A 20,059-nucleotide genomic window follows, 5' to 3' on the forward strand; every position below is an offset into this window, starting at 1 on the left:
AAGGTGCTTTGTTTCCACACACACAAAAATCAAAGGGCCAAAGAAAGGAAGCCATGTTGGTAATTCATGCTGGATCCCACAGAGAAGGCCCAGCCCTCTTCCCACTGAGGGTGCTGCCGGCAAGGTCACTTAATGGTGCCCCAGAAAGTAAGGAGGCTCCTACCTGCACCACAGAAATCCCGACTGCCTGCATCTCTTCCTCCTGTGGGAGTCAAATCTTGAGAGGTCCTTCTGGGTCTATATTCATAGCCATTTGCCCTTAAGAAATAGAAGGCTTTTCACATCCCCAAGAAAAGAAAGAGGAGTGTGAAACTGAATATCTTTCCTTGTTTCCTTTTTTAACATGTATTGTACCTGGTAAGTTCATCTTGATGTCTAACCTAATAAGAAAATTTGCCATTCGGTGGGGTCCAGTGAAGAAAGCAAGGAGTGCCAGCCCTGCCTTTTGTATGCTGGGGTTACCAGATCCTTTCCTTTGTGCCTTCCTTCTACTCCCTGGTGATACCTTCTCTGGGCATAAGAAACGTAATTTAACTCACAACTTAAGCAAGGGCTGTGGCTGCAAGAGAAAGGGGATATTTTTGCCTCTTCCTAGAGGAAGAAAACTCATTTTCCCAACGCACCCCCCCATCCCTCCTTCTCCTGTACAGATGAGCTTAATTTTCTCCCCTCCTAATGAAGATGGATCAAAGCCAAGCTGTATATTCATGAAGGAGCCAGTCAAGGAAGCGGAGTGAGGGGGCGAGAGGGCAGGAAAGAACTGCTCCCATGGAGAGGAAGTAATTAATTTTAAGAGAAAGCTAAGACAGGGAAGCCCTTGGTAATCAAATGTCAAACCCCAAATGCAGATAGCTAGAAATGACATGAGAGCTGGGAGCATTTCTTTTACTCATCCACTCATGCATTCAACCAGCATTTATTGAGCACCTACTATGCTCAGGCAGGGATGCCAGCCAGCATTAGGAGATGGCTCAGCACCTCCATAACCACAGCATAGCCCACTCTATAATCCACAGTAAGTGAGTTAGGGACAGATGGGAGCTGAAAATGAGGCCTCCTGTCGCCAGGGTGAATCATTTGTAAAAGTCCCACTAAATGGATGACGATATCGACCTTTTGCATTGAGGATTAGCTGTTTAAATATCAGCAGCTGTTGACCCCCAGCTTCGTCTCTTCATGGGTTAAAGCATAATGTTGTCCATTTGCTTTTCCATTCACTGATTGCATTGCTCCCTGACAAGTTCTGTCCTTCATCTCCAAAAATTAGATTAGTCCTTCCCTTTCGGTGTCTGTTGTGATACCACAGCATTGCCATAGCAACAGACTGTGATGTCAACAGAATGCCTGGCACTGCTAAAGAGAAGCACGTCGGTCCGAAAGGAGATCTGTCATGTGAAGTACAAGGTGAAATAACCTAGAAAGCCAGAGGAGTTCAGCTGTAAGCGTGGCGTGTACGATGACAGCGGGCCTGGGGCCTGGTTCGCTGCAACCAGTTACACACTCTTAAGACACTCCACTGAGGACGGAGAGAGGGCAGGGGTGCCTGGAGGCAGGGGCATGGCGAAGGTGACCTTCAGAAGACCTTCAGACCAAGGATCCTGAGACAGCAGAGGGTATTAGGAAAGGGAAAGAGTTGATCAGCCTTGGAGAATTCGGGGGCATTCACATTGACATGAACCGCCTTGCTCCTGAGAACTCAGTCACCAGCTGGACTTTACCGTCTTGTGACTGGGAAGATTTGTAGCAATAAACAGTGACCGTCCCCACCCCCTCCAGTCTCATTTGCTGCCTCCTTTCCTGCAAGCTATGAGAGAAAGCTTTCCTTCTTTATCGTCTGAGCAAGAGCCCAATCTCGGCCCTCAGCAGGGACTCCACGACATCTCTGTCCAGACCTGCTTGCTTTCTTCATCCAGCTCCTTGCCAGCTGGACCAGCCTCCCGTGGAGGGCAAAGGCGTTGGTGCGGGGTCTGAGACAGGGGAGTGTGGCAGGGGCAATGGCACAGACCCTGTGGGCCTTGGGCCCCTGTGGGGATGGAAGGAGGCTGGGAAGGCTGAGGAGAGCCCGGGACACTCCCCAGTTCATCTGAGCACCTGTGCCGCGGCAGCAATCGGAACGAACCTGGAGCCTTGTTTAACCCTTGTGTCCAACAGGCTCTGAAGGGTTGGTTTTTCACTCAAGAGCCTGTGTCTGGATTGAGAGCTGAGAGGCCGGAGCACTGTCTTCCCAGCAGGTCGGGCTGGCAGGAGCTTCTGCCGTGCAGATGGGAATGCAGCCTGCCCTCCTCCGCCTGCCCAGACACTCTGTGTCCTTAGCTCAGTGAGGCTGGACTACCTGGAAGCCGAGCACCTGCTCCTTGCATGCCTGTCTCTCATTTCTGCATTTCCCCCCCCCCCCTTTGGGAACCTGAATTGGGAAGACACCCTCCCTTCTCGCTCATTCCGCCTCCAGTCCTCTGGCCGGTAGCATTCTGGCCGAATGCTAGGAAGACAGAGAGCCACTAAGGCACCTGGGTGCCCCCTCCCGTCCCCCGGGGACCGCTCCCTCCCTGGTCTCCCGTGCCAGGACCAGGCAGCCAGTCTCTGTCACCACTCACCTTGCAGCTCTGCCACCGTGTTCTGGGTTGGACTGAAGGACTGACTTCTCAGAGGGATGGTAGCAGCAGGGTGGCTGGCAGGTCCTCTGAGCTGCCAAAAAGATGCTGAAGTTTCGGGCTGATCGCCGGGTCAGGTAGGGATTTCCTGCACGGACCCGTGAGCCCAGGGAAGTAACAGAAGGCCAGGTTGGAGCTGGGGGCTTGGCGGCAGGGGCGGGGGGGGGGGGGGGAGAGGGGGTCTGAGGGAGATGACCCAGGAGGAGAGCGAAGTCAGGTCAGTGGTTGCTGCATTGCAGTGTCTGGGAAGGGGAAGCTATTTTGAAATTGGTAGCGCCAGGATGGGGCGAGGACGTCATGTGTAGGGGTTGCTGGGTAGGAGGCTCCAGGGGCAGGCAGAAATGTGCCATGCCCTAGAAGACTCCAATCGGCTGCCGGCAAACCACGGGCTTCCCCGTGTGCGTCTGTAACACTGCCTGTAGGAAGCTCCCAATAGTTACTGCCAGAAACATGCAGAGCAGAGGGGCCGGGCGGGGGGGGGGGGGGGGAGGCAGGAGGTAGGTGGCTGGGGATGGGGTGGGGCAGATACCCCGCACTACTGGATAAGCAGAGAACTTGACATCTCAAGGACTTTCATTGTCCCACATTGCTTGGTGCTCCCCAGACCGCAAAACCAGGGACAAGGCTAACAGGAGACAGATACCCTCCCCGCAAAGATCTACGGAGGTTAAATTGAGGGGAGCATCATTCTGGCCCTGGGAGGGAGGAGGGACTATAGATTTAGGGTTCTGGCTGGCAAGTTCCAGTTTCCATAGAGGCTTGGCCACTGCCTGCTGCGTCTGTGTCTCCAGCATGGCTTTGGCTTAGATATGAACAGCAATGGTTTAGAAGCAGGGGGGAGAAAAACCAGCCTTTGATATTATCTTTAGCTTCAGCAGACAGCCCAAGGGCTGGGAGGTGTCCTGGGCTGTTGAAAGAGGGTGCCCAAAAGTTGATTCTGTTTCTCCCAGGCAGACAAAGGGGCCAGGCGAGGGGCCCTTTCTTGTGGCACCGACCTGAGCAGGGTCAGAGTGAGCTCTGGCTCTTTGCAGCAACAGTGCAAAGGGCCCACCTCAGGAGACTCTGTGCTTGCTCTTCCAGGCCGCCGGAGCCTACTTTAGGGGTTCACGGTGTTTCTCAGGAGGGGTGGGGGAAGGGGACCTTGTAAGGAATCTAGCCATGCCCCTGACTGGACGCTGTCATGCTCATGCCAAGCCGTCTCCACTTACAGAGTCTATGGCTGATGGCTGCATTGGTGACTTAGGACCCCCCCCCATCCCTCCTCCAGTTCTCCTGGAAGTTCTCTGCCCACTTCCTCCCCGTGACCCCTGAGAGCCCACCCGGGAACTAGCCTGACCTTCAGCCAGAAGAGCCGCCTGTACCCCCATCTGTCTCAAGTACACCCCGCCCCTGGGTCTTGCTCCTCCAGGCTTCCTGGCAGCTGTCCTTACAGCACCCCACCCTGCCCTCAGCCACAGCCCTTAATTAGATCCAACTGTTCGGCCAGCACTGACCTTGAGGCCTGGTGGCTCCTGAGGTCTCTGTAGCTCCAGTAGCCTCCAGACAGGAGACCCTGGGGTAGAGTGGGGCCAAGTTGTGCCCCAAGCTCAAGAAATGGAGTTTCTGGGCTTCTCGTTTCATTTAGAGCAAGAGAGAGACGGAGTACAAAGCAGAAGTGGAAAAGCCCAAGGTCAGAGGAGAATTCTTCCAGCAAATAAGGAAGCGTGGTAGGGTGTGTGTGTGTGTGTGTGTGTGTGTGTGTGTGTGTGTGTGTGTGTGTGTGTGTGTGTGTGTGTGTGTGTGTGTGTGTGTGTGTGTGTGTGTGTGTGTGTGTGTGTGTGTGTGTGTGTGTGTGTGTGTTCGTGTGTGTGTTCTCTAATATGGAGCACTGGCAGACACTGTCTCTGAGAGAGAGCTTGCCACTCAGGACCGTGTTGAATCAGCAAGGGAAACATCCCCACCTAAAGTGACCCCTGAATGAGTTCAGCTTGGGCATCTCTAGTAGGTGACTAACACGGACAGTGAAAGAGGACCAGGTTGTGACACAACCCCCCACCCCAGCCCACCCTGCTGCAGCTTCTACCACAGCCCAGTCGCCCTCCTGCCCCCAGGCCAGGCACCGCTCCTTCTGTGGTCATCTGCCCCGGCCCAGGACCTGTCCTCTTCCTGGCCCACATTTCTGTTGTCTGCATCTGTACTATAGCTCTGCCCTCTTTTTTTTCCCTCTACAGCCACAATGAAAGACGGAACACATTCCAACACCCAGTGACTGGCCAGGTCCCAGAGGAGAACAAAAAGTTTGACTTGAAAACGTAAGCTTGCCCTTTTTGTCCTTTATGACCACTGTCCTCCAGGCATCTGACAAAATAGGGGCTGCTCCGTGCTCCGTCTTCTCTCCACGAGTCCTGGCTCATCCGTGAGAGGAGGAGGAAGAGATACAGAGGTGACTCTTACAGCCTCTAAGCCACTCATTGGGCCCTCAAAATTGAGGAGAAGAAGCAGGCTGAGCCAGGTGCCAGTGGCTCACACCTGTAATCCTTGCTACTCAGGTGGCTGAGATCTAAGGATTGCAGTTCAAAGCCAGCCTGAGCAGAAAAGTTCTTGAGACTCTTGTCTTTCAAAATAGAGCTGAGGGCTGGGAAGGTGGCTCAGTGGTAGAGCACTTGCCTTGCATGCCTGAGGCCCTGGGTTCGATTCCTCAGCACCACATAAGCAAAAAGAAAAAAAGCCAGAAGTGGCGCTGTGGCTCAAGTGGTAGAGCGCTAGCCTTGAGCTGAAGAGCTGAGGGACAGCGCCCAGGCCCAGAGTTCAGGCCCCATGACAGGACCCAAAACAAAAACAAAAACAAAATAGAGCTGAGTAAGTAGAGAACCAGCCTTGAGTGAAAACATTCAGAGATGGTGACCAAGTCCTGAGTTCAAGTCCCAGTACTAGCACACACACACACAAAAAGGCATTCTAGAGTCTCAGGGTCTAGATTTTTGAAACAAATTATTAGGAAAGAGAAGAAACAGCCCATGATGGCTGCTCTACAATCCAAGAGAGCCAAAGGAACTGCTGAGATGACATTTCATGACCACCTAGAGGATAATTTTGTGCTGGCTCTTGGACAAGGGGAACAGGGTGGAGAGGAGGGTTGGTGTTTCCCTTTGCTCTTGGGCTCTGACTAGTCTCTTTCTTCTGGTCAACTTGAAATCAGATCGGCCTTGGACATGTCCAGTAAAACAGGTGGGAAACGCCCTGCTACCACCAACAGCGACCTTTCCAACCACAGCATGGTGTCCGAAGTCCCTCTCGAGCGGCCCAACCTCCGGGTGAGTCCAGCCCACAGGGCAAGCTGGGAAATGCCCTCAGTACATACTTGGTTGGTTCTCAAAAACTCCTAGGAGCCAGGCATCAGTGGCTCATGCCTGTAATCCTAGCTCCTCAGGAGGTTGAGATCTGAGGTTCAGAGCCAGCCTAGGCAGGAAAGTCCATGAGTCTCATCTCCAATAAACCACCAGAAAACTGGAAGTGGTGCTGTGGTGGTAGAGCACTCTACTTGAGCTGAAGAGCTCAGGGACAGCGCCCAGGCCCAGCGTTCAAGTCCCACGACTGACCAAAAAAAAAAAAAAAAAAAGAATCTCAACTCTCACCTCAGTGGTGAGAGCTAGTGAGAAATTTTTAGCAAGAGAGTGGCATGATTATATTGTGTTTTAGGAAAAAATAACCTAATTTATTGCCCAGGATAGATGGCAAGAAGAGATAGATGGGGATCTAAACTAAAAAATAGATTAGAACCTTATTAAGAAAATAGTCTCAGCCAGCACCAGAGGCTCACACCTGTAATCTTAGCTACTCAGGAGGCTGAGATCTGAGGACTGCAGGCTGGGCAGAAAAGTCCATGAGACTCTTATCTCCAATTAACTAACAAAAAGCTGGAAGTGGAGCTGTGGCTCAAATGGTAGAGCACTAACCTTGAGCAAAAGAAAGCTCAGGGACAGCACCCAGGCCCTGAGTTCAAGCCCAAGGATACACACACACCACACACACACACACACACACACACACACACACACACACACACACACACACACACACACACACACACACACACACACACACACACACACACACACACACACACACACACACAAAGTTAAAATGAAGATAGATTGAGGCTGGAGGTTGGTTTGCCTCAGCAGCAGAACATTTGTCTAGCCTGGGCAAAGCCCTGGGTTCTTTCCCTCCACTACAACGTACTCCCCCTAAAAGAGCCACTTGGGCCAGGGCATAGCTCGAGAGGGAGAATGTCTGCCTAGTAAACACAAGGCCCTGAGTTCAAGTCTCATTATTTCCCAAACACAAGAAGTGGAAGAAGGGAGGAAAGAGTATGAGACCCCGCAGATTTCTGGTATGGGTTGTGGGTGGATGGGTGGATCTTAGCACTGTTCACTAAGGAAGGATATAGAACAAAGAGACTTGGGTAGAATGAATTTGACATTTCCCTTACTTAATCCTGGTCAGACATTTGGTTATAAAATGGACTAGCACTAGGAGAAAGTCTTAAATTTGGGTTGGAGAATCTTTGTCGTGTTGCTGGTTGAAGCCATGGCCATAGATGAGCTTATTCAGGTGTGATATGTAATAAGACCTCAAAATAATAAAAGTTTGGCTGAGATCTGCCAGCCCTTAGAACAAAGGGAGACAGAGAGGGAGCAGTCAGAGAGATAGAGAGACTGAAAGGAAAATATTAGTGGGGTGGAGAGCAAAGAAGAGTCTCAGGCAGGAGAGTTAGTATTGGCCAGTGGTATAGAGTGGTCAAAGGCTGACCAATCTTAATTCAGTGGAAATGGAAGAGCCATTGCAGAAAGAAGTAGAGGTGATTTCATAGTTCTGAAAAGAGGGAAGATGGGCTCTTCCCAATGCCCAACCCTGGAGAGGGGGGAGCAGGGAGGGGTCTCGCTTTATAATGGACAGAGGACGAGGGTTCAAAGGGACTTCAGGGCGTGTGGGAGTGGGAGAGACACAGATGCTTTGGGGTGGAGAGCCGGGAGCATGCTGGCTGGGCAAGAGCAGCCAGCAGGAGAAAGACCCAGTGAAGACAGATGAGGGGAGCGGGTAGCAGAGCGGCCTCAGAGGAGACAGGAGCTCAGGTGTTCCTGGGAAGGAGGCGGAGGCTCCTTCTTTTGACCTTGGAGGGAAAGAGGCAAGGGCAGTGGAGAAGGCAGTCATTTTCTGGGTAAAAGGGTGTGAAATTGAGGAAGTACGTGTCTGTGTCGGACAACTTCCATTTCCTCTGTGGGGAAAGTCAGGTCTGCTGTGGGAGGGCAGAGGGTAGAGGCTGGAGGACAGGGGAGATGGTAGGGGTGGGGAGAGAGTGCCATCCAGGGTTCTGTGGGTTTGTGATGACCTCATCTGCATGCAGTATACATTTTTTTTCTCCCTAATCTAGTTGTGAGTCCAAGCAGAGTAGATAATTTGATTAATTTGAAATAATGGACTTTTAGAAAAGATTAAGCCAAAAGACAATGGGTGGGGCTTTTGAAAATGATTGGGGAGAAAAATAACTAAAATCAAAAAGTAGGTGGTACATCCTGGACAAAAAGGGGAGTGGAGGGCTGGGAAGATGGCTTGGTGGTAGAGTGCTTGCTTTGCATGCATGAAGCCCTAGGTTCAATTCCTCAGTACCACATGCACAGAAAAAAGCCAGAAGTGGTGCTGTGGCTCAAGGGGTAGAGTGCTAGCTTTGAGCAAAAGAAGCTCAGAAATAGTGCCCAGGCCCTGAGTTCAAGCACGCATGCGCGCACGCACACACACACACACACACACACACAAATGGGACTAGTGTAATTGAAGATGTGGGTGACAAAACATCTTGGGGCTGGTGGGATCTAAGGTGCCATCCTAGGAGAGAGTGGCTGGCATGGGGGGGCGGTGTCAGGAGTAGACAGGTCCACATAGTAAGAAATCAGGGCCTCGGTGGGACCTCCCAAGGACAGTGGCATTTCCTAAGGTGATTGCAAGACTGAGAATGAGGAGGGTGTTATCCAAACCCTCAGATTCTGAAAGAAAGATCTAAAAGCTGGTGGTGATGAGAGGTAAACAGGAAGAGATCAGGCACTGGTGCTTCGAGGATTGTCACCAGAATGGGGAAGAATGGCAGTGTCCCGGGGCCGAGGAGCTGGGGAGCACTATCCCCCAGTTCTCCAGGGTGTCAAGCCCGAGGCAGCGAGGGCTCAGAAAGCATATGGTATAGGGGATTGTCTCACGGTCAGGGGGTTCTAGAAAGCCTGTGGGAAAGCTGGGGAGTAAGGAGAGAAAGGGAAGGAAGGACAGGACAGGAGCGAAAGAACTGATAAGACAAGGTAGGACTATTATTTTGAGACCCATTTTAGAGATGAGGAAAAGAGTCAAACAATTAAAAGGCCATGACCTTGACTTAGTAACAACAGACCCAGAACTCACACAAGGGCCTGTTAACAGGAGGACACTCGGGGGCCAGCTAGAGCTACAGCTCCCAGCAGGACAGCACGAGAGGAGAGGAAGGAAGTGAAGCCGTCTTCTCTCTCTGCCTCCCTAGGCCACTCGGGCATCCCGCAAAGCCATCGCCTTTGGCAAGCGCTCTCATTCCATGAAGCGGAACCTCAATGCACCTGTCACCAAAGCGGGCTGGCTCTTCAAACAAGTAAGGCTGGGCTGGGAAGGTGGCCTAGTGGTCTAGTGCTTGCCTTGCATGCATGAAACCTGGGTTCCATTCCTCAGTACCAACACACACAGAAAAAGCCAGAAGTGGTGCTGTGGCTCAAGTGGTATAGTGCTAGCCTTAAACAAAAAAAAGAAGCCCAGGGACAGTGCCCAGGCCCTGAGTTCAAGCTCCAAGACTGACAAAAAAAACAAACAAGTAAGGCTGCCCTGCCATTCCACCCACTATAGTCCCTACCTCCTTCTGTTGCATTGGAAGTCCTCTGTGCTAGGGGCCATCCATATAGTTTGTTTGTGAATGAATGTCCTAATTGTATAAAGGCTCAGAGAGAGCTGGGCGCTGGTGGCTCACGCCTGTAATACTAGCTACTCAGGAGTCTGAGATCTGAGGATCGAGGTTCAAAGCCAGCCCGGGCAGGAAAGTCCATGAGACTCTTATCTCCAATAAACCATTCAAAAACCAGAAGTGGTGCTGTGGTTCAAGTGGTAGAGAGCTCACCTTGAGCTGAAGAGCTGAGGGACAGTGCCCAAGCCCAAAGTTCAAGCCCCACAACCAAACAAACAAACAAAAAAAAGTCTCAGAGAGGTTGAGCATCTTTCCCAAAGTCACACCGAAGGCTTAGTATGACATTTGGGAATACTGGTGGGATTTCTGCAGGGAAGATGCAATGACTTTGAAATGTGCTGGGTCCCCAACCCCAGTGGAGCCTACTGCTGGCTCCTCCCTACAGGTCTTCTTGCTGAAGTGGGCACAGGGGGCGTTCAAATCCAGGGACCCACAGGTTCTCCCCAGACTGACCTTCCCATGTCCTTGCCTGCCCCTCTGCTCACCCCTCTACTCTGTCTCATCTCTTGCCCCTTTGCTCTTCCCTGCTAAGGTGCAGAGCCTCAGTGCTGGATGACGCTCTGGGAGATCACGGGCCGTGATCTCATGTCAGTTCCCAGTGCCTGAGCGCTCAAGGGGTGTTGCTGCCTCATGTTAGTGGCAGAGCTGTAGCCAGAGCCAGGATGTCCTGGGAACTCGTATGGCATCTACCTCCTCTTCCATACCCAGCTCACAGCCCCCCGTCCCCCACCCATGTCTTTCCACGTGTTCTGCAGGCCAGTTCTGGGGTAAAGCAATGGAACAAGCGCTGGTTTGTCCTGGTGGACCGCTGCCTCTTCTACTACAAAGGTGAGCTCTCTCTGGGACGGGCAGGGCCTGCGAGGCCAGGGAGGTGGGGCCTCATCCTGCCTTACCCCTGGGCACTGGCAGAGCAAGTCCCCCCTCTGTAAGTGGCGGGGGGGGGGGGTGTCCTCACATTTGTTGATTCACTCATTCAAATGGTGATGACTTCACCCTTGTGGGGCAGAGCCCTGGTCCTGGCTGGTGATAGTCATTTGGATGGTGAAGCCCTGGGGTGGGGTGGGACGGGGGGGGGGGGGGGGGAGGAGGTCACCTCTAGTGGAGGTCCCTCATGCCCCATGGATGCGTGTTCTGGTCCATGACACACGCATGTGCCAGTTTTTGTTCTTTGCCCTGAGTTCAAGCCCCATAACAGACCCAAAAAAAAATGCACACAAGCAGAATATGCCAAGCAGATCCAGAGGGCACAGGCAGGGGCTGAGGGCCAGTGATGCTGTGGGTGTCGTCTGCTGTGTCTAGGAAGCAGGTATGGTGGATGAGGGGAGAGAGGGTGAAATGATCTAGCAGAGGAGAGGCTGTTTGCTCCACTTCCTCAGGCCTCCTGGGAAGTTTGGTAAATCATTAACGCTGACAAACAAGAATTGCACTCATTGACCCCCTGGCCCTCAGCTCCGCTCTCCCTGAGTTGGGGCAGGCAGGGCTTATGGCTACCTGGGCCAGGCACAGAGAAGAATCCATAACTGGGAGAGAAGAATCTGCCTAGACCTAGCGCTGCCATCCTCTAGATGGACTCCGCCCGGCACCATGCAGGGGTGCTGGGACCTGGATGTAATTTGTCCCTGCCCAGACTCATGTTTCAATCTGATTCCTATACAATGATGCTGAGAAGTGAGGGATGAGTGGGCTCAGCCTACACGGCTGGTGTTAGAAAGCAAGGAGGCCACCTTCCGGTTTGGTTTGTTTCCTCTTGACCTTAGCAGATGCGAGCACCAGGCTCTTGGACCTCCCAGCTTCCAGAACTGCCAGCCAAAATAAATCCTTTGTCAGTCACCCAGCCTCAGAAAACTGACCAGGGAAGCGTCGTATCCCCAGGCCACCTCTCAGTGGACTGTGATGCCGTCTTCCATCCTTTTGCCCCTTTTCTGCAGAGACCCTGGTTTTTCCCCTTGTCTTCTGATCCAGCCCCCTCCTGCTCCTTCAGCTTACCCTGACTTCTGGAGCCTGCCAGGGTCAGGGGTGGGTGGACAGAGAAGCCCAACCACAGACCAAGTGTCTTGTGGATGTGCTCAGGGAAGATGCAGCACTCTGGGTGTTGTAAGCCCACAGCAGTTTATCTGACGATTCTTAACTGAGCCATAATGGAAGATTTTTCTGAGCCTCTCCCTGGGAATGAATAGCAGTCCTAAGGGATGGGGGAGGAGGGAAGGTCCTCTTGTGGCCTAATATTTGCCTCCCCCATCCCATGCTCCTGCCTTCCTGGCTTCCTGCTGACAGCTTGGGTCCATAGATAATTCATCAGGCTCCTTTGCATACCCAGGGTGAATTATGTAACAGCCCAATTGTCAGCCTGATTCTACCAGCAGAGGCCAGGGCTCTGTGTATAGTGTGCTTTCCTATGGGGAACTAGGGCCTGAATGGGGTCTGCAGAGGGAAAGGGTAAAGCAGGTTGCAGGGGTTGGGGGTGGGGCTGGGAGAACCTTAGAGGTACCTGAAGCCAGCTGTGGTGTGCACACCTGTAATCAGTGTTCAAGAGGCTGAGACAGGAGGGTTGTGAGTTTTGAGGCCAGCTAAAGGTGCATAGCACCATCCTACTTGGAATAACAGCGAGAGAGAGAGAGAGAGAATAAGAGGCTGGCACACCCTGTCATGCTCTGTCCTGTCCCCTTTGTCCCTTTGCGGCATGTATTGCTGTTGGACTGTCCTGTTTTGGAGGCTAAATAGATAGAATAGGGGTTAAGAATGCTAGCTTTGGAGTCCAGTCCTAGGTTTAGAAACCAAGCCCATGACTTACTGCTTAAGGAACCTTGAACAAACTCCTCAGCCTGTTTGTTTCAACTTCCTGACCTGCCAGCTGGAAACAGTAGTAGGTACTTGACAGAACCACAATTGACCAAAGCATTAGAGGCAAACACCTGACACCATGCACTTGATATGGGCACCACTTTCACTAACCACTAGAGGGCACTGTCTAAAATAGCATCTAGACCCTGGAATAGCCCCTCACCCCCATGCCAGGGAAGGCCTCTTGGGGGGTGCTGGCCTTGAGTGTCTTGACTAGCCATAGGCGGATATCAAGCACTCACTGTATTTATCACAGTAGAGCTGATGAGCGTCTCGCCCTCCCTTCTGCCCAGGGGGCCACACACCCATGCACACATCTTTGTGCTTCTTTTCCCTTACAGATGAGAAGGAAGAGAGCATCCTGGGCAGCATCCCTCTCCTGAGCTTCCGGGTTGCAGCTGTGCAGCCCTCAGACAACATTAGCCGGAAGCACACATTTAAGGTCAGTTGGCCCTCCTCTCCCAGGCCAGTGGGGAGGGACCCTGCTCTTTCTAGAAGCCCAAATGATGGACCACGGGGAGAGGAAGGAGAGGAACAAGGGGTGGCCACCAGGAGCCCTCCCCCCCACCCTCCATCCCGTGAAGCTTCGTGAGGCTGAGCTGGGGTCTCTTCTCCTCCTAGGGGTGCAGTGGTAGTTGCTCCCAAGTGGGTTGGTAGAGGTGGGCCTGTGACAGCCACTGTTGCTACTGGGAAAAAAGTTACAACCTGTGTCCCTGGACCTTCTGTCTAGCAGCCTGTCCTGAGGAATCTCTTCGGGGATGAGAGCCATAGCTGGTAGGGTTTAGGGTTCAGAGATCTTTTTCTGGAAAGCCTTTTTCCCTACTTGAGACTCAGGGAGCTGGACCACCATTCCCCTTTTAGTCAAACTTACATTTCAGTCTTCAGAGAAAATTCAGTGTTAACTTTTGTTCTAATCCCAACCTGCAAACCTTATGTAGGCAATAATCGTGTGTGTGTGTGTGTGTGTGTGTGTGTGTGTGTGTGTGTGTGTGTGTGTGTGTGTGTGTGTGTGTTGCTGGGGATGGAATCCAGGGCCTTGTGCATGTTTGGCAAGCAAGCTCTGCAGCGCTGAGCTACACCCCAGCCCTGTAGACAACAAACGCTTGGAGAGGACAAGCGCACAGGAAAGTGGGGCTTCTGCAGAAGCCCCAGGGGACCCACCTGGCAAAGATGTGCCTGCAAGCCAGTGTTTTTCCACATTTAAAAATTCATGACCCATTAAAAACTATAAAAGTCTCCTGCCCTTTTTGTGTCTTGTGATACATAAACCATAGGCTCCTTTCCATTTCCCAAATAGGAAATTATAATGTGGACTCTGCATGTGTGACTGAAAAGCCCTCTTTTCCCTGCTTTTAAGGGTCTTGCTGTGGGCTGAGAAGTTGGCTCAGTGGTAGAGCGCTTGCCTTGCATGCATGAGGCCCTGGGTTCAATTCCTCAGCACCACAGTAGCAGAAAAAAAAGCCAGAAGTGGTGCTATGGCTCAAGTGGTAGAGCGCTAGCCTTGAGCTGAAGAGCTGAGGGACAGCGCCCAGGCCCAGAGTTCAGGCCCCACGACCGGACCCAAAAAAAAAAAAAAAAAAAGGGTCTTGCTGCTCAAGACCTTTGAAACCTTAGGCAGTGGGGTTAGGAGACTGGACCTGTGGGCCTTTCTGTCCTGTGGACTCTAGTCACGTGGCCACAGAGCGGAGGTGGGCAGCACACACTGGCCCTGCCACTGGGAACAGGGAGGACCTATTTGGCACATAATTAGTTTCCAGCCCGCCAGGGTCTCATGTGCCAGAGGTGTGAAGAGAGTGAACAATTAATAAAACTCTTGACTGCAGGGAGCCGGGTTCTAGCTGGGGGAATACGAACAGGCTGTTTAACTAACAACAAACACAGACACATTGGCACCCACACACCATCCGCAACCTGTCTCCCCCTTCCCACCAGACCTGTCAGAGACACACACATCCCAGCTTGGAGCTGTGCCAGCAGCAGGCATCAGATCAATGTCCTGGAATGACTGGCACACATCCGGCTGCAGAGCCCAGACCTCACTCCTATGCCTACCAGTCTCTCACCCCATCTTTCTTTCCCCAAAGCATGCACTGTCTCTTTAAGGCCAGGCTCAAAGGCCATGGCTCAGTGGGCCACAAAGGGTTCTCACTGTGGCTATTCAGGGGCCCTTCCCCAGGGAAGGGAGGGGAGCTGAGACAGACAGACAGGAGGCTTGTCCCGCTGTGGCCACCAAGCAGAACTCTTGTATGACCAATAATGAAGAGCCAGGGACTGTCCCTGCTCAGGCTACAGCTGAATGCCTTCACTTCTTTCTAGCACAGCCTTCGCCTGCAGGGCCCTGCCCTCAATTCTCCGGTCCCTTTCATAGCTCATAGCTCCAAGCCCCTGTCCCTAGTCTCTCCCCAGTCAATAGCCCTGTCTTTTCCCAGGCCCTCTGCCTCCCCCGCCCCCTCCCATCACCAGCACTTGTCACCGGGTCTGTTTACTTCTTGTGTCCCCTGGCATGTTTTGTCCCCAGCGCGAATGTGAGCTCAAGTTCAAGGGCACATCTTTGCTGTCCTTGGGACTGGTGCCCCCAGCGAGCTACACACAGGCCCTTACCGGATGCTCACTGAATTGAGGGATTCATTCCTTGCCTACTCATACTGGGCCTAGAATGTACCAGCCCTGCCTGTGTCACCAGCTACCCCATACTAGCCCAGTATTCCCCACCCAGAGGGCTCAGCCCAGCCCCGCACCACCACTCCCCCCCCCCCCTCGGGCTGTCTGCCTCTGTGTAGATTCAAGTCCCAACAGCCTCCTTACAGCTGGCCCCCTGGCTGGCCCTCTCCCACAGGGTCCTCAGCTCTGCCCACGTGCCTGGCCCTCTGCTGGACCGTGGAGACAGCCAGTTGGGTCCGGAGGAACACGGCCAGTCCCTCCCTGCCTGATCCTGCTGAGTAATTATTTTCAGGCTCCTGTCTGCATAATCCGGGGCTGAGGACAGGCGGACATGGTGCAGACCTGGCTTCAGGCAAGGGAGCCTCAAGAAGGCTGGGTCCCGAAAACATGGGTGGAATTTCACCTCTGAGGCTCTCAGGCCTTAGAGGAGCCTCGTGCCTGTCCTCCTCAGCCCTCCATGGGCCAAGGAGGGGTCAGAGGGATTAAAGCTCCTTCTAGCGTCTCTGGATCCTTACCAGAACCTTCCTGTTTAGTGAGAAAAGCCCAAGCTTTCTTGGGAGGTTGTGACTCTTGCTTAGAGAGTATGCAGGTCCTGGAAAAACAATTTGAGTCCTGTGGCCCTTCTTCCCGTAGCTCAAGAACACTGGGTGTCTCAGTCCTTTCTCATTAAGTTGGTTGTAGCCCCTAAGGCCAGAGAAGAGCCCTGGCCCCTTCATGGGCCATGGTGGGTGCTCTCCTTTCCATTGGTGACCAGGAGTTAAAAAAGGGGACAGTCCACCCTCCCCTCTTCTTGTTCCTCACCGTTTCCTGCCTCCTGGTGTCTGTCTTTCCCTCTGGTGTCGGTTGACCTGTTCTCTGCTTCTCCTGACGGCGTGAGGACCCCTCCTCCGACAGGAGCTGGCTTTCTGGGTTCCCGCCCGCTGCGCCTGCTCACGGCCACCAACTAGGTAGTGTGCTCTGTCCGTCTGTCAATGCGTTCCCTTGCATGCCTCCCCTCTAGGAAGGGACGGGGCCAGCTCCCAGCAGCAAAGCTGGGCTCACTCAGCCATCGCCCCCAGACTCTGGGTAATTCCTTTTTGGTTCAAATGCGGAAGGGAGGGGAGAGCGGGTGACTAGTTGTCCCTTGGGCTTCTAATCACCACAGGTGGGGCAGGTAGGCTTACTTGGCTACTGGGCTGCCTGGTGCCATTCAGACACCTACTCAAGGCAGATGCTCTATGCCAGCTAGTGCCCATGGGGTAGCCGTGTCGCCCCCCCTCCTCATCTTGCTCCTGAGCTCCTCTGGGGAAGAGCTGCGGGCTGAGGAAGGGCCTGACCGATGGCCCTCTCTGGGCCTTGGTGTTCTCCCCTGCAGGTGGCCGTGTGCTGGGTAGACGAGGCCGGGGCCAGTCCCACGCACTGCCTCTCCCCACAGGCTGAGCACGCTGGAGTCCGCACCTACTTCTTCAGCGCCGAGAGCCCCGAGGAGCAGGAGGCCTGGATCCAGGCCATGGGGGAGGCTGCCCGGGTACAGATCCCCCCAGCGCAGAAGTCGGGGCCCCAGCCTGTGCGACACAGGTGAGTGCCAGAAAGGAGAACATTCTAGAAACCCTCGGCTCCGTGCCACTGCAGCATCCCGCGTGCTGGCGTAAGCCTCTGGAGAGTGTGGGAACTCTTTCCTTTCATCCAAACAGGGCAGATGGAGTCCCATCCCCTGTCCCAGCCCCCTGTTTGGCTCCTCTTCTTCTCTCTGCCCCTCTACAGGGCAGATGGAGTCCCATCCCCTGTTCGGCCACAGAGAAGTTGGGTGCCATTGAGGCCAGGAGCCAAAGGTGAGGGTGGTTTGCTCATGCTCAGCCTTGTGTGAGCACACAGACTTCGGAGGAAGGGGGACTCAGGTTTGAATGGCCGTTTGGTCGCTGGGCCACAGGGTGACTGTCGTCTGCCATCGTGGATCTGAGTTTCCTGTCCTCAAAACCAGCCATTACGATCCCACCGCCTCACAGGGTGGCGGTGGGGACAGCAGTGTCTGTGAAATCCTCGACAGACAGCAAACACTTACCATATGGCGCTTTCCACACCCATCGTCACCCACAGCCTCGGTGCCTGGCTCTCCCTCCGCTGGGGATAAGCCTGAGCTAGGTGTGACTGGGGATCTGGAGGAAGGGGTCTTTCGGTATAGACGCCAGGTTTAGACACGTGTTGTAGAGATATTTACCCAGCAGTATCTTCACAGGCTTGCTTGAATATGTCAAACTCAGGGAGCCAAGGAGAGAACGTTGTCACAAAGTGTCATCTTTGTGCACTTCCAGAAGTTCCTTCCTTCATGTCAGAAGTACTTACTGAAACATAAAAGTGTTGGATGTTATGCCACGCGCGTGGAAATGCAAGGGCAGCACATCTGCCTGTCCCTGCCCTCAGGGAACCCACAGGCCAGTGGAAATTCACTCGGGGAAGGGACATGTTTTGGAGAAGGGAGTTGGCATGGCTTATGTGCCCATGGATTTGGTGACACTGACTCCTGTCTGCCACCTGCCACATTTGATCTTACAGCAGCCCTCTGAGGAAGGCGGCATCTAGACCAATTTTGTTAGTGAGGAGCCCAAGATGTAAGGAAGTAGTGAAGTAGCTTTCCCTGGGAGATGGTTGGACCTGGACCGAGTCTCCGTTGCTAGGGACAGTCACTGCAATGCAGCTCCAGTGCCGTGCCAGCCCCGCTGGGGGAGGGGGATGAGGGACAGAGGAGGCCACGATTAGGTGACGTTAGTCTTGCCCCTCACTGAAGGCAGGATTCACAATGAAGTCAGCAGAAAGGAGTGAGAGTGTCCCAGGAGGAAGACAAAGGGAGAACAGCAGCATACATTGTCATAACCGCTGCCCAGCCGGAGTAAGGAGCCAGAGCTTAGGGTTTGGGAAGCAGAGTTAGATATCTGTGTACCTTGGCTCCATGGCCACCTTCTTGCCTATTCCTCTCCACTCACTCCCAGTCTGCCACCCCGGCCCATTCTCTGCTGGGCCAGAGATACTTAGGACTTGTTCTTTGGCATCCTGCAGCCACGAGAAGCCAGACTCAGAGAACATCCCGCCCAGCAAACACCATCACCAGCCACCTCACAACAGCCTCCCCAAGCCAGAGCCAGAGGCCAAGACGCGAGGGGAGGGGGACGGCCGAGGCTGTGAGAAGTCAGAGCGGAGGCCTGAGAGGCCCGAAGTCAAGAAAGAGCCTCTGGTGAAAGCCAATGGCCTTCCAACCGGACCCGAGCCAGCCTCGGATCCCGGCAGCCCTTGCCCCGAGGGCCCCAGGATCCCCGGAGGTGGGGAGCAGCCAGCCCAGCCCAATGGCTGGCCATACAGCTCCCCAAGCCGGCCAGGGAGCACAGCTTTTCCACCTCAGGATGGGGAGATTGGGGGGCACCGACGGAGCTTCCCACCACGAACTGACCCTGACAAAATCGCCCAGCGCAAGAGTTCCATGAACCAGCTTCAGCAGTGGGTGAACCTGCGCCGGGGCATGCCCCCGCCCGAAGACCTTCGGAGGTAAGGCCCACTGGGGGCCTGTACCGGGACTTGAGTGGTGTGATGGCTAGGGCATGGGCGAAGGTGATAATGTGTGAGGCAGTTCCTGCTAGACCTTCTGGAAGCCGGGCTTAGCTGGGAAGCCAGGGCAGTCCCTTGATATCTAGCTTGCTCAGTCCTTCCTGTACCATGGCTTCAGCTTTAGAGTTTGGCCACTGCCCCTGATTTTGACCTGTCTGTTTCCTTAAAAGGAACAGGAGAGTTCTGGGGTTTCTTCACAAGGCATTGGGTAGCCCAGGAATCAGGCAAGTCAAGGGCAGCACCTTGAACTTACCCTGGTGGAGACAGGTACTAGGGTTTGAACTCAGGGTCTTGTACTTGCTAGGTAGGCACTCTACCACTTGAGCCACCTTGCCAGCCCTCTTCGTTTTGGTTATTTTCAAGATAGGGTCTTGCTCTATATCCAAGACAGCCTGGATTGCAGTCCTCCTATTTGTGCTTCCCCATGTTGCTGGGATAGCAGGCGTGAACCATTCCACACAGCCATTGGTGGAGATGGAGTCTCACAAACAGACGAGTCTTGAACCTTGCTCCTCTGGACTCCACTTCACAAATAGCTGGGATTATAGGCTTGAGCCACAGGTCTAGCCTTTTTTTTTTTTTTTTTTGGTTGATCATGGTGCTTGAATTCTGGGCCTACGCGCTATCCTTCAGCAATTCAGCTCAAGGCTAGTGCTCTACCTCTTGAGCCACAGCACCACTTCCAGTTTTCTAAGTGGCTTATTGGGAATAATCTCATGGACTTTCCTGCCCAGGCTAGCTTTGAACCACGATCCTCAGATTTTGGAGCCTCCTGAGTAGCTAGGATTACAGGCAGGAGCCACTGGTACCTGACAGGTCTAGCCTTTTTAATTCTTTCTTTTTAAGGGAACAAAACCCAGTCCATTGGTTTTAATACTGTCTTTGATGACTAATTTACTTTTTTGGGGGGGGGGTCCGGTCGTGGGGCCTGAACTCTGGGCCTGGGCGCTGTCCCTCAGCTCTTCAGCTCAAGACTAGTACTCTACCACTTGAGCCACAGCGCCCCTTCCGGCTTTTTTATTTTTTCTGCTTATGTGGTGCTGAGGAATCGAACCCAGGGCCTCATGCATACAAGGCAAGCGTTCTACCACTGAGCCACCTTCCCAGCCCCCAATTTACTTTTTTATCCAGTGACTGCCTTCCACATATTTGGGAACATTTCCTGGGCCTGACAGTGTAGGCAGTGGCCTTTCCCTGAGGGTACAGACAAGATTCAGGATTGTAGGGTGGGCCTCAGAGCCCTGTGCCTGGGAGACACCGCCCTCTAGTGGCAGAGCTGTGAATCACTGCCGGTGGTCACGTTCCCGGTGAATGGGCCTCT

The 20,059-nt window shown here is 53.5% G+C and overlaps 1 protein-coding gene and 1 long non-coding RNA gene across 21 annotated transcripts in view; one reads left to right on the forward strand and one right to left on the reverse strand.

Moving 5' to 3' along the window:
- Positions 1-20,059, forward strand: part of Plekha6 (pleckstrin homology domain containing A6) — a 142,008-nt gene that overhangs the window by 93,937 nt on the left and 28,012 nt on the right. For 16 of the 20 annotated variants that reach the window (XM_070041729.1, XM_070041728.1, XM_070041738.1 and 13 more), the window contains 7 exons: positions 4,862-4,942; positions 5,830-5,944; positions 9,193-9,297; positions 10,416-10,488; positions 12,843-12,943; positions 16,517-16,719; positions 18,196-18,678. In XM_070041729.1, the coding sequence (XP_069897830.1) occupies positions 4,862-4,942; positions 5,830-5,944; positions 9,193-9,297; positions 10,416-10,488; positions 12,843-12,943; positions 16,517-16,719; positions 18,196-18,678 (1,161 nt within the window). Of the gene's footprint in view, positions 1-2,646; positions 2,729-4,861; positions 4,943-5,829; positions 5,945-9,192; positions 9,298-10,415; positions 10,489-12,842; positions 12,944-16,516; positions 16,720-18,195; positions 18,679-20,059 lie in introns of those variants that run through there. The other 4 variants (XM_070041733.1, XM_070041731.1, XM_070041749.1 and 1 more) reach the window with 2 other exon arrangements.
- Positions 897-4,350, reverse strand: LOC138841147 (uncharacterized). Its single transcript, XR_011376331.1, has 3 exons — positions 4,145-4,350; positions 2,595-2,739; positions 897-1,598 (listed from the first exon to the last, which is right to left on the reverse strand). It is a non-coding gene; the product is annotated as an uncharacterized lncRNA (long non-coding RNA).

The sequence above is a fragment of the Dipodomys merriami genome, unplaced genomic scaffold (assembly GCF_024711535.1).
Source record: "Dipodomys merriami isolate MVZ:Mamm:240054 unplaced genomic scaffold, mDipMer1.0.p SCAF_31, whole genome shotgun sequence".
Classification (NCBI taxonomy): Eukaryota; Metazoa; Chordata; class Mammalia; order Rodentia; family Heteromyidae; genus Dipodomys; species Dipodomys merriami.